Raw genomic sequence first — 13023 nt, forward strand, 5'->3', positions numbered from 1 at the left:
ACTGTTTTCCAGAGCGGCTGCACCAGTTTACATTCCCACCAGCAGTGTAGGAGGGTGTCCGTCTCTCCACATCCTCACCAGCATCTACAGTCTCTTGGTTTGTTCATTTTAGCCTCTACTACAAAGCTGTCATCATCAAGACAGTATGGTATTGGCACAAAAACAGACACATAGACCAATGGAATAGAATAGAGAACCCAGAACTGGGCCCACAAATGTACGGCCAATTAATTTTTGACAAAGCAGGAAAGAGTATGCGATAGAAAAAAGACTGCCTCTTTAGCAGGTGGTGCTGAGAGAACTGGACAGCAACATGCAGAAGAATGAAACTAGACCACTTTCTTACACCATACACAAAAATTAACTCAAAATGGCTGAAGGACCTGAATGTGAGACAGGAAACCATCAAAACCCTCAAAGAGAAAGTAGGAAAAAACTTCCTAGACCTCCACCACAGCAATTTCCTACTTGACACATCCCCAAAGGGAAGGGAAATGAAAGCAAAACTGAACTCTTGGGACTTCATCAAGATAAAAAGCTTCTGCAAGGCAAAGGAAACAATTAATTTCATATTCTTTATAGGATGCTTTTTTCCACTCTCAAGCAACCTTATGCCCAAAGCAGTTAACTTTTTTTCCCACTATTACTTAGATTTTCTTGCCTTTGATCTGTCCTCCCTTCCAATCATCCTGTAACATTTAGCTTTCCTAAAACAGGCAATCCACCTAAGGACTTATAAGAGTTTCTTATGACCAGACTCATCAAATCTAAATTCCTTGACCTGGACCTCAAGGCCATCCAATTTAGTTCTGTGTATCAGGCAGTGTTCTGGCACTCTCCATGTACCAACTTATTCAATCCTTACAACCATCCATGAGGTGGATAGTGTTACCATCTACTTTAGCTGAGGGAGCTGAAGCATGGGTTGGGTAAGTTGCCAAGGTCACAACACTCTAAAGTGTCTAAAGCCAGACAGTCTGGTTCCAGAACAAGGTGTAAAAACTCAGCTAGAAAATTCAAGTTTATATTCAGGATTCATAAAAAAAAAAAAACCTTGATGTGTGATTTGGGGAAGTCACAATGTCACTAGATCTCATTTTCCTAGTCCGTAAAATAAGAGTTGACCTAGCTGATCTTAAGTGTCTGTACCAGAGGCGACCCATTGTATCACATCTTCTACGCCTTAACAATACCCGGCAGTTGCTCCACCCACACATTGCCCCTCACGCCTGTCCCCAGCCCTGTCCGGCTGCCACTCCGAGCCTTGTTACTTAACCTCTAGTGCACCGGTTTCCACTTCTGTAGCTCATAGGGCTTCCAATTTAGCGACTTCAGCTCTTCCATTCGGCTAGCACAAACACGCTCAAAGCAAACAGGGAATCGCTTGCAGCATGGGTGTCTTCTTGAGGGTACAGTAATTCTGAACTTATATTTGACAAAACGAGTTTTTGATTTGAATTTCTTCAGGTAGCCTCCCCCATTTTCCAGAATCTGGACATCTTTTTGAATTGTCAAAGAGGTACCTCAGAAATCTGATTAGGTTCAAGCTAAACATGGAAGGAAATCAAGAAAACATACTCATGGCCCTTAGAAATGCTTTTATTTACAAAATAACTACTTAAATATAAACATCTCTAAATATAAACACTATTCACAAGAGACCTGCGTTGCTGCCTTCGGACCGACCCACACACACAGGGCTAACGGGTCCACAGGAGTCTCCCAATCCATCAGGAGTTTAAGGTCAAAGGTGCACTTGGAGGGACAGGGGCGGGAGGAGTTCTTCATTCCCTTAAGACGGAATTCATAGCTTCTTGTTTCAAGGTAGGCTTCCTATATGAGTCAGACCTTAAGAATAATATCCTCCTCAAATAGAACTTTTAGGGGGAGATTCTTTGTGTGAGGATTAGCAAATATTTTCCTGAGGCCAGAGGGAGGTACGATCAGGCACTTTAGAATGTGTTTGGCTTAGACTACAGTCTCTGAAGCATGGAGGTTAGTGGTGAAACAGAAAATGCTCATTTCCAAGTCTAGGATAAGCTACCTCTGGTGCTGCTTATCCTAATTCATAAAAGCCACGTGAGTCATGCTTTCTGCATCTGCGGGTAGTAGTGAGGATGAAGGAGAAAGGCATCTGGTCTTCCACCGGGCCAGACTGGTTTCAGCTCCCTGTGGATCGAATCCTTTCCATGGGGTTGCTGGAGCTCTGAGCCTGTTCTCCTACGAAAATCTATCAGTTATTGGGTTGCAGGTGAAGGGCCAGGAGAGATCACGCATGGACTCAATAAAGCAGAGGTGACTGTTCAAAAGGTGTAGGTGACTATACACCTAAAAGGGAAGAGAACCTTTCAGATAAAGGTTGAAGGGAAATAAAGACCATAAATGTTTTTTAAAAAGAGGAAACAAGAGAATTTTGCAGAGCCCATTTCAAATGCAGTATTTGAAATAAATAAGAAAAAGATTACAGATCGTAGTGTTTTAGAAACTTGTAGGAATTAGGGGTGGGTGTGTATGTGTGAATGTGTGCTAAACACGGATGCTCTGAAACACAGATTTGGTACAATCTCAACAAACTCCTTGCCACATGCAGAGGCACAGTCTAAAAGGGCTCCCAGAGAATTCTCTTCATCTAAGTCAGTTTCCGGTCATTTGTTCGTGGAGCACTGGGCCACCCCAAGCCCCACTGCTGTAGCACAGCTTCCAGCATATGTAGGACACTGGTCTTCTGGCTGGAGATTTCTCATTTCCAAAGGCTGACCCAAGACTTGCCTCTCTCCTCATGGCCACTGAATCATTCATAAGCCTAGGGTCCATTTCAAATTCTAGAAAGTCTAGTGAGCATCAAGACTGACAACTCAGTGGTGGAGAACAAGACTCATCTTGTGCCCCACTGTGCCGTGGTTAAGCAATGCAGACAGGGCCTGTGTCCCAGGGGCAGGTGCCCTCTTGGGGGACACCAGAACCCTTCAGCAGAAGGAACGTGAAGGCAGCAAGGGTGAGCGGGAGGGAGAACAGGCTCAGGTGTATTCAGTTTTGCGGATATAATTGGATGGAACATAGCCCTTCTTCCCGTGAACTTCGGCTAACCACCACTCTGTATTTCCTGTAACATCTTTAAACTCCAGGATCTTGAGTCTTTGATTGGCTGACACACTCAGCTCATTTGGGTTCCGTGCCTTAAAGGTATAGACAGCAAAATAGACCTGTGAGAGGGCAAGAAAGGGAGTTAGGAAATGGGAAACTGCTTGGAGTAATACTGTCCAATGGAACTTCCGTCAGTGGTGGGCTTGGGCTATTCCTGCATGAGTCAGTTTGGTGGCCCTTAGCCACACGTGTCTGTCAAGCACTTGAAATATGGCAGGTAAGACTGAGGCGCTTAATTTTTTTTTCAGTAGGTTTTTTTTAAATGTTAGATTATTTTCGAGAAAGACAGAAAGAGCATGAGCAGGGAAAGGGTAGAGAGAGGGAGACACAGAATCCAAAGCAAGCCCTGAGCTATGTACACTCAAACTCATGAACTGTGAGATCATGACCTGAGCCAAAGTCAGACACTTAACTAATTGAGCTACAGATGCCCCATGAGGTGCTTAATTTTTTATTTTATTTAAACTTAAATGGCTACCTAGGGCTGGTGGCTACCATTATGAACACGGCAGATTCAAAGAAAACCAAAATCTATATCCTTTTACTGTTTCAGAGTTGCCTTAAAGAGTTAGAAGGAACCTTCAGTCAATAAGGTAGATGAGTGGTTCTCAGTGATCAGAAGGGTGAGCCATGAGGCCTGTGGGGCACAAGGATGAAAACACACCTGGGGAATCTTACGGCCTGGACAGGAATTGATGAAGCTCAAAGTGAGCTCTTTAAACAAAATCACAATCTAAAAAAGGGCCATCTTCCCCTTCCACATGTCTAGAAACTGTCCACTGGTGAGCCTAGACCTTGGATGTCTGTCCTGGGCAATGGGTCGTAACAGAATTGCCAAAGAAATGGGCATGCCCTATGCTCATTTGTAGCACTAAGGAATGTGGCATAGAAAGACTGAGCTGAGAAACCAGTGTGAAAACTGGTTCTGGAATCCAGAGCTGGGCAGAAGCAAACACCTCTCTAACATCGGCGTCTCACACCAAGGCAACCCTGACAGAGAGGAGCTCCCAGACAGATGTTCTAAAACACACACAGGGGCGCCTGGGTGGCTCAGTCCGTTAAGCATCTGACGTCGGCTCAGGTTATGATCTCAACATCTGTGAGTGCGAGCCCCACGTTAGGCTCTGCGCTGACAGCTCAGAGCTTGGAGCTGCTTCAGATTCTGTGTTTCCCTTTCTCTGCCCCTCCCCCCACCCACTCATGCTCTGGCTCGCGCTCTCTCAAAAATAAATATACATTAAAAATAAAACAAAACAAAAAGCACACACAGAAACTCCCTGCTACAAGAGTGAGCAAAGGCAACAAATGGGTGAGCCAGGGATTCTTCAGCTGTGAACGTGAAAGTGACTTTCAAATATGTAGGTTTAAAATATTCAAGATACAAAACTATGTTCAAATTCCTAAGGCAAGAATAGGCCATTACAAAAAGAATGGGAAAAACCGAACCTGAGCCAGAATGTAATTTCTAAACTCTATATAGGAAGAAAAACAAAGTAGCTATTTGAATAAAAACCTAAGTAGAAGGGATAAACAGCAGACTTTCTAAGAGGTGCTGTGGGCTCAGCCCGGAGCCCCGCCCTGGCCGTGCCCGGGACGACCCCGCTCCCACGCCCCCACCTGTTCCACACGCTGACGGGGAGCTTACCTGATTGCCTTCTGCCTCACTGCTTTCTGGCTTGTCATTTTTGTCTTCCAGAGACTGGGTTGTTCTCGTACACCCTTTTATGAGGTCTTTTCCCTGCCCATTTCGCCCTGGTAGGGAGTAACCTCCCATTTCAGGATGCCTGGAGTTTCTGTGGCTCCTGAGGGCAGGGGTGGGCTGGTTAATGTCTCTGGCTGCTTCCACAGAGTCCCAGGACCTGGGCTGGGAGCTGCGGTCTGGGTCTGAAGGGCACCTGGAAAGACTGCTATCTGAACAACCCAGGTTTAAGGATGTACTGAGAGTTTCTTGATCCAGTTCCTTCAATGTATCTTGAGGCTGTTTCTGGCAAGACCCTGAAGTAAAGGCCACAGCCATGCTGCTGGGGTTGACGGTCAAGGTGCTGCCGCTGTCCTGCCGCGGGAACCTGGGAGAGGAGCCGCTGTGCTCTGACTCGGTGGAGGAGTGGCTGCCAACAGAGACGTCGGAGTGGCTGCGGCGAGCGTTGTAGGGCTTCAGGAAGGAGCTGTACACAAAGCCTTTGGTGACTACAGGGAGGAAAAATCAACATGAAGAGTTTTTATTTTTTATTTAAAAATATTTTTTTCTAATGTTTTATTTATTTTTTTTTTTTGAGAGAGAGAAAGAGAGACAGCATGAGCAGGGGAGAGTCAGAGAGAGAGGGAGATATAGTATCCGAAGCAGGTCCAGGCTCTGAGCTAGCTGTCAGCAGAGCCCTATGTGGGGCTCGAACCCATGAACTGCAAGATCATGACCTGAGCTGAAGCCTTTGGTGACTAGAGGGAGGAAAAATCAACATGAAGAGTTTTTAGTGGAAGGGATGGCAGGTGGAGTCAACAGAGAAAAAACTATGACTGAAAAGCTAGGTCAAGAGGCACCTGGGTGGCTCAGTTAGTTAAGCATCCAATTCTTGGTTTTGGCTCAAGTCATGATCTCATGGTTTCTGAGATCAAGCCCTGCCTGAATCATGCTCCATGCATGGGATTCTCTTGGGATTCTCTCTCTCTCTCTCTCTCTCTCTCTGTCCCTCCCCTACTCAAGCTCACTCTCGCACATGCTCTCTTTCAAATAAATAAAACTTTAAAAGAAGAAAAGAAAGCTAGGTCAATAGCGTGAGGGACAAAATAAGATGCCTAGGAACAAAAAAGATGAGACATTCAATCCCAGGTACAATGTGGGTGGAGACGCAACTCTGGCTACCTGCCATGCATTCTTGTTACAACCTCTTAACAATGAGTGACAGGAACCCCTATTAAGACTCCAGAGGAAAGTATTAAAAATGACCACATGTTTGAGGATGAACATATGATGAGAATTTAACAGGCTATCCACATCATGAGAACAAAGACAAGGAGAGACTTAACTAAGGATGTGTTCAGATACACCGACAACACAGACAAAGGGATTCTAAAAACCATCCTCATTGTGACAGAGCCCCCCAGAAACGGTCTCCTGCTCTTTCCATCCGGGGCACTCGAATTCTGCTTCTGGTGTGGGAACGTGGTGGAAATACTGTGAGAACGGTCTACAGTAGGAAGCGGTTTATAGTAGTATATACACAACACAGGCACAGCGCATGTTCACTTTAATAAATTGCCTAAGATGATGACAGAGAGGGCCCTTGGCTAAAACTTTTATTATTTGCGGGGGAGGGGGGCGTGGCAGGGGGAGAAAGAGTTTTAGTACAAGTGATTAGGTGCTCACAAAACTCCTGGAAAGTCTAAAGGAGCAGTGACCCCCGAAACACCGCTGCACGACGGCCCACCAGCACAACCTCCGCCTCCACCACAGCAGGGACCTGGAATCAGGAAGATGCTGCTCCAGCTGCTGGCTCCCAGGTCACTCTGCTAGTGGCCATCTGGGAACCAGCAGGCCCCTTCAGAATGGCTGGCCCTGGGGCAGTGCCATCCTGCTGGACGCTCAGGAGCAAAACGGACCGCTGCTGCAACCCTACCACTCTCCCTCCGGACGGCTTTCTGAATTTAAGCTCTTCTGACTGCACCCAGTTGGTGGAACCCAAGTCATACCCAAATCCCTACTGCGAGGAAGTCCTCCGCTAAAACTATTAAACATAAAAGACTGAAATCCCTGATCCACAGAAACATTTTTTATAATGTTAAGAAAGAAATATCTGTCAAGGCAGAGACCCAGAGCACGTCACCTCCATGAGAGCAAGGGCCATCTCCGTCTTCCCCTTCAATGTGTTTTCTGTACCCAAAAAACCTGCTGCTACACTTCTGTTCCATCTGCTGAATAATGGGAAGGGTCCCCAGGGCAGATGGTGAGGGGTCCTCATACTGTGGCCTCCTGCCACCCCTCATCAGGATGGAGAAGATAAAAGCTCCAAGGATGGAGCAGTGTCTTGAACAGCTTGGCTCTTTACTAGGCGTCCTTCTATGCACCCATCGTCAGTTCCCGCTGCTCATCACCTCCCTCCTTGTCCTTCCTTCCCGCCTGATGGAAGAGAGAAAATCCACAAATACTTTCAAACTGAGAATGTCACAATTTTCCATTCCAGTGGTGTGAACAGATGTTTGTTATATAGGCCCACAGTCCTTATTAAAATGCTTACTTAGGAGGCGCCTGAGTGGCTCAGTAGTTAAGTGTCTGACTCTTGATTTCAGCTCAGGTATAATCTCTCCGTTACCGAGTCTGAGCCCCGCATCAGGCCCTGCACTGACAGTGTGGAGCCTGCTTGGGATTCTCTCTCCCTCTCTCTGCCCTTCCCTCCTCCTTTCTCTCTCTCTAAATAAATCAATTTAAAAATGAAAATAAAATGTTGAGGGCCAGATGTGTTTTGGAATTCAGACTTTGAATTTGGGAAAAGTTCTCAAGTAAAAGCATACTGTCTAAGCATGACCTCCCCAGTAGTATCTAGGTCAACACCTCATAATTAAACCCATGCATGTTTCTAAAATGTATGACTATTCACATCGAAAGAGAAGAGTAACGTCATTTTGTTTGGATTTTGCTATCAAATAAGTTCAGATAAAGGAAGGTTTTGGCAAATGAATTCTTGTTTTTCACAGCATTTTGGATTTGTGGAATTGGGGAGGAAGGATATGGATCAGTATTACTCTTTTTACTTCCCCTTAATTCTATACCTCCCCTGCCCAGCCGCCACCCCTGCTAGAAACAAACTGTAAGCTCGTTTTCAAGTCATTCCCCTGGTGGCTCAGTCGGCTGAGTGTCCAACTTGGGCTCAGGTCATGATCTCCTGGTCCGTGGGATCGTCGGGCTCTGGGCCAACAGCTTCAGATTCTGTGTCTCCCTCTCTCTCTCTGCCCCTCCCCTACTCGCCCTCTGTCTCTCTTTCTTTCCCTCAAAAATAAACAAACATAGAAAAAATATTTAAAGCCATTCCCTAGTTAAGAGATAAAACTGCTTGTTATGGAACAAAAAAACTCAAAACAGCAAACAAAGAAATCCTTTCCCACAGGTTTAAATTCGCACACTCACAAAACACATTTGTAGAGCTTGGAAGAGGGCAGCTTATTTTGTGGTTCACTTAGAACAGGCTGAGAGGGCTCGGAACCAGTGGGCCGTAAGCACCGCCCAGAAGAGCTGTAAAAACACGGCAAGATCCAGCAAGGTAAGTAATGGAGCCCCCTCTGGAATTTGTAAAAACAAAAACAAAACCAAAGAAAGATTTTGTTTCAGTAATGACTTGGGCATTACATGCTCAAGATGGGCAGAACTTGTACAGTTATTTTTCTCCCTTAATCAAATACTCTCACATTTTTTTCTGGCCTAGATAAGATTCAGGTATGGTGCCAAATAACTTTTTCCTCATTTAGAGTTGCAGTAATCTGAGGTCTAGCACTCTTACCTCCATTGTCAATCAGCCAGCGGTTCTGACTGCCCATGGGGTCCTTCTTTTTGATCACGCCCACCAGGTCACCTTCCAGAAGGGAGACGTCTAAGTCTTGAGTGGCATTGAAGTTCCGTTCTGCCTGGAAGAGTTTGTCAGGGGGATACCGTGCCAGAAGGGAGGCCCGGAGTTCTTCCGACTGTAGCATGTAACTTGGCTAAAACGTAACACAAGAGATCAGATTAACAAAAGCTCTCCCTGGCCATGATTCCAGAATCCATATTTAATCCCAACTCACAGGCAGAGTCTCAGAAATGGGGGCAGAGCCAGCAGCCACTCGCTACTCCCATTGGATGTTTCTGTGCCTGCGTCAGCCGTGGGGCTGGGTAACACTCATGTTCTTATAGTTCATGGCTTAGTGCCTTTGTAACTCTTAGGAAAAAATTAACAGACCTAGTTTTACATCTGTTTATCTCGTGACAAAAAAATGTGATTAAAGTGCCACTTGGGGCACCTGGCTGGCTCAGTGAGTACAGCGTGCGACTCTTGATCTCGACATTGTGAGTTCAAGCCCCACACTGGGCTCCATACTGACAGTGTCAGCGCAGAGCCTGCTTTGGATTCTCTCTCTCCCTCCCTTTCTCTGCCCCTACCTTGCTCTCTCTCTCTCTCTCTCTCTCTCTCAAAATAAATTAATAAACAAAAAAAAGAAAAAGAAATAATAAATTTGATTCCCCCTTTTAAGGTAAATTAATGTCTCTGAAATTATATGGAATAAAATGTTGCAGAGACAGATTACTAATCTTTTAGATAATGACCCCATATAATCTAGTGTATTTTATCCTACTTTTCAAAATATGGGAAAACTTAGTTCTGAAGGACTATAACTCCAGGTAAAAAAGCAGTCAGCTGCTGACAGCTTGGCAGTGTATCAGATAATTACCTTTTCCAATACATGATCAAACACAGGGAAGCCTGGCAGAATTAACATACCCTGAAATCTGTTTCCTTAACTAATTGATCAAAGTATTCACATTAATCCTTTAAGAACTCCATTCGCGGTATAGACTAAGATCCTAGAGTTGCTTTACAAGGGCATTTTGAAGGACATATCAAGTGTGAAAAAACTACAGGCAGTCACCAGCCAGGACCGGCAGTGATGCAGGCGAGGCGTGAAGGGAGGAGCCCGTGGCAGAGGAGAGAGCTCCAGGACCTTTACTCTGCATCACTAGATTTGAACTCCTGTTAAATTGCAAATGCGTAGACAGAGCTGGGTCCATCAGTAATAATGATGCAGCTTATTTGTACGGTGCTTCACTATGCACCAGGCATTTCTAAGTGCTTTCCCTATATGATCTATTTGAACCTCATAATAACCCGATGATGGGCGTGTAACAGCCAGGTCTCAGCGACGAGGGGGAGTCACGGCTAGCACAGCCCAGACCCCTACTCCCCTGACGGAGTCACTGCTCTCCACTCACCAGGCCCAGGAGTGACTTCCGGGCCGACTGGCGGTCCACGGTTTTCCTCTCAAATGGCTTCCGGACAGCCGGAAGCGACTCCGGGAAGAAGGTGAACACCTGGAGCTGCTGCAGAACTCTGCTGTGCTCTTCGTGGAAGATGGCGATAAGGTTTCCCTCTCTGCCGGCGACTTTAAGTAACTGGAGTCCGTGGAAGGGCAGAGGGAGAGAAAGAAGAGACGGCAGCTGAAAGATCCCAGGACTGGCCCAGGTGCAGGGGTGTGGCCCCTGCGCCCCTCTCCGCAGGCCCTGCTGGCCGGCTCTTCCTGGATCCTCAGGGTGGAAAGAGCCATTTAGAGGCCACAGGCCCCAGCAAAGGATGGGGAATTCCGAGTGTGGCGGGCTTGCCCTAATGACATATTTCATCTCCCTAGTTTGAACGGTTTCTCAAGAGACCCAGAGGTGCATTCCCAGAAAACCCCAGGGAGACCCTCGGAGACTTCTCCACCGCCAGGGGCGGAAGGGACACACACGGGTGGACGACACACACTCACTGAAAGCAGCGGCTTCAGCTGCTCCAGCGCCTGGCGCACGAAGTCGCAGTGGGCCTCGGCGTAGCCGTGGATGCAGTTGGTGAAGAGGCCCTGGGCATACTGGTGGAACTTGGGCAGCTCGTCCAGCAGCTGTGCGTTCAGGGCCTCGTAGTTGTTTCGGGCCGACTGCAGCTCCTCCAGAGTCTTCTTGTCCTTTAACTTCTCTGCCCGCTCTGTGCAGTTGTAGAAGTCCAGAAGCTTATCAAAGCGCTTCTGCACCAGCTTGTGGGGCCCCGTGAACATGCTCAGTAACTGGTTTAGGGGAGAGATGACAAGCCGCTCTGTCCTCTCCTTCTGTAGGGACAAGAAAGTCACATTGCTCAGTTACTCCGTATGTGGTATTTGCGGGTTTTAACTGAGGTGTAACTGATAGGACATTAGGTTCAGGTGTACTGCGTAACGATTCAATATTTGGATATACTGCAGACGGATCACCAAAATAAGTCCAGTTAACACCCATCACCACATGTATTTGTTATCATCTGAAATACCCTTCGGGGTGACTTGTTATATCCTCTACCACCTGCTTTGCTCCTAGTGCACAAGCTAAACCCACACAGATCCGATAGTGTTCTACGTCTCCAACACCAGACGGACATGCACGTTCTACAAAAATCTTCAACTTATAACCTTCATCCAATAATTTGCACATGCCAAACAGTTTGCGAAATATGCTCATCCCACCTCAGCTCCACAGGTGATGACAAATGCTAAGTCACACATTAACGTGATGCTTGCATTACAACCTGGATGGGACAGTGTGTCTGGGGTCACTCCTCATGTGCGCACATCTATACAGCTTGGATTTAACTGAAGGTATAGTTGTTACATCAATCTGAGGTAGAGAAGCTTTCATGCATCCATAATATCTTTTCTAAGTATGACTACTTGGTAATATCTGTTTCCACTTTTCAAAAGATTTTTCTAATTTTTTCTAGAGGGACAGACACTAAGGGGCACAATATTGCCGCATAAAGAATACAAACAAGAGGGGGCACCTGGGTGACTGTCAGTTAAGTGTCTGACTTTGGTTCATGATCTCATAGTTTGTGGATTCGAGCCACAAATCAGGCTCATGCTAACAGATCAGATTCGGATTCTGTGTCTTCCTCTCTCTCTCTGCCCCTCCCCTGCTTGTGTGCTTGCTCTCTCTCTCTCTCTCTCTCAAAAATAAACATAAGAAGAAAAACATAAACAGGTACTTAGTATATTACCTTTAGTACGATGCTACTGTAGTTAGAACACCTGCAAGTTCTCCAAGCAAGAATGAATGCTTTCCTCAGCCTAAGCCATTCAGAGATTTCCAAGAAACCATCAAACCCCACCCGTCTCTTTCTGCTCAGGATCAGACAATCCCAGGTCTCTATTTAGAATTAACCCAGGCAATTTGGCCTTTATTACTGTCATTTTAAGGAAGTGCATGCCAAATCAAAGATCCATTTGTTAACTTCTAAACTATTCCTAAATACTCCTTTCTAAGATAGTTGTTTTCTTTGTGCAGAGTTACCAGTAGTGATACCAGATGAAATTTCCCACTTTTCCTGTCTCTTCAAACTAGACTGATCACAGCTAGAAAAAAATCTCTTTGAATCCCGAAGGCCAACCTGTCCTTTCAACTAATGAAAAGCCACTGATCTGAATATAAAACCCCAGTACGAATATAGCTGGAGGGAGACTGGTATTCCTGATGCACATACAGCCTGTCTCTGTGGAATTAGCTTTTCCACGAGCCGAATGCTAAAGAATCCCAGGAAGACGGGACCCTATGAAAAGAGGGTTGAGGAAAGGTCACTTACAAAATTTGTGAAGAGCTGATCACTGATGTAACGATGCACCTTCTCGAACTGCTCCAAGTCTCGGTGCCCCTTCTCCATGCACACATCCCACATGCTCACGGCAGCCACCACTTTCACACACGCCGATTCCTGGAACCAGTTAGAAACAAATGCGGTGAGACAAACAGAACTTTCCAGGCTTCACCATTCATTCTGAGTAGCAGAATAGAACAAAAGGGGTCCATGTTAAAAATTTTCTCTTCAGCACAATATTTTAGCTTGAAAACAAGCTCACCCTCATAAACTATAATTTATGAGTCACAGAGAAAAGCCTAAGGCTCTTAACTATAGAAAAAAATGCTAAACAGCTCTTTAGCATTTTATATTCCTAATTTTGAGGGTTTCTTAATTTATGAAGAAGTAAATTATCAAATTTGAGCCAAGATGATGCCTGCAGGCTCATAATGAGCAATAATTACCTCTCGTCCTACCAGTGTTGGCTCACGCTGTCACCTTCTCAAAGACAACTGGCCACCACCGTATGCCGAGGTACAGCCCCCTTTCCTGCACTCAGGCACCC

At 45.9% G+C, this 13023-nt stretch overlaps 1 protein-coding gene across 5 annotated transcripts in view; it reads right to left on the reverse strand.

Annotated features, from left to right (window-relative positions):
- Nucleotides 1-1578: 1578 nt before the first annotated feature.
- Nucleotides 1579-13023, reverse strand: part of DNMBP (dynamin binding protein) — a 106770-nt gene continuing 95325 nt past the window's right edge. For 4 of the 5 annotated variants that reach the window (XM_029932365.1, XM_029932364.1, XM_029932367.1 and 1 more), the window contains 6 exons: nt 12465-12593; nt 10630-10962; nt 10097-10276; nt 8634-8832; nt 4790-5331; nt 1579-3203 (listed from right to left, as the gene is read on the reverse strand). In XM_029932365.1, the coding sequence (XP_029788225.1) occupies nt 3018-3203; nt 4790-5331; nt 8634-8832; nt 10097-10276; nt 10630-10962; nt 12465-12593 (1569 nt within the window). In that variant the 3' untranslated portion in view covers nt 1579-3017. Of the gene's footprint in view, nt 3204-4789; nt 5332-8269; nt 8369-8633; nt 8833-10096; nt 10277-10629; nt 10963-12464; nt 12594-13023 lie in introns of those variants that run through there. The other variant, XM_029932366.1, reaches the window with a different exon arrangement.

This window comes from Suricata suricatta, chromosome 2, assembly GCF_006229205.1.
Source record: "Suricata suricatta isolate VVHF042 chromosome 2, meerkat_22Aug2017_6uvM2_HiC, whole genome shotgun sequence".
Lineage (NCBI taxonomy): Eukaryota > Metazoa > Chordata > Mammalia > Carnivora > Herpestidae > Suricata > Suricata suricatta.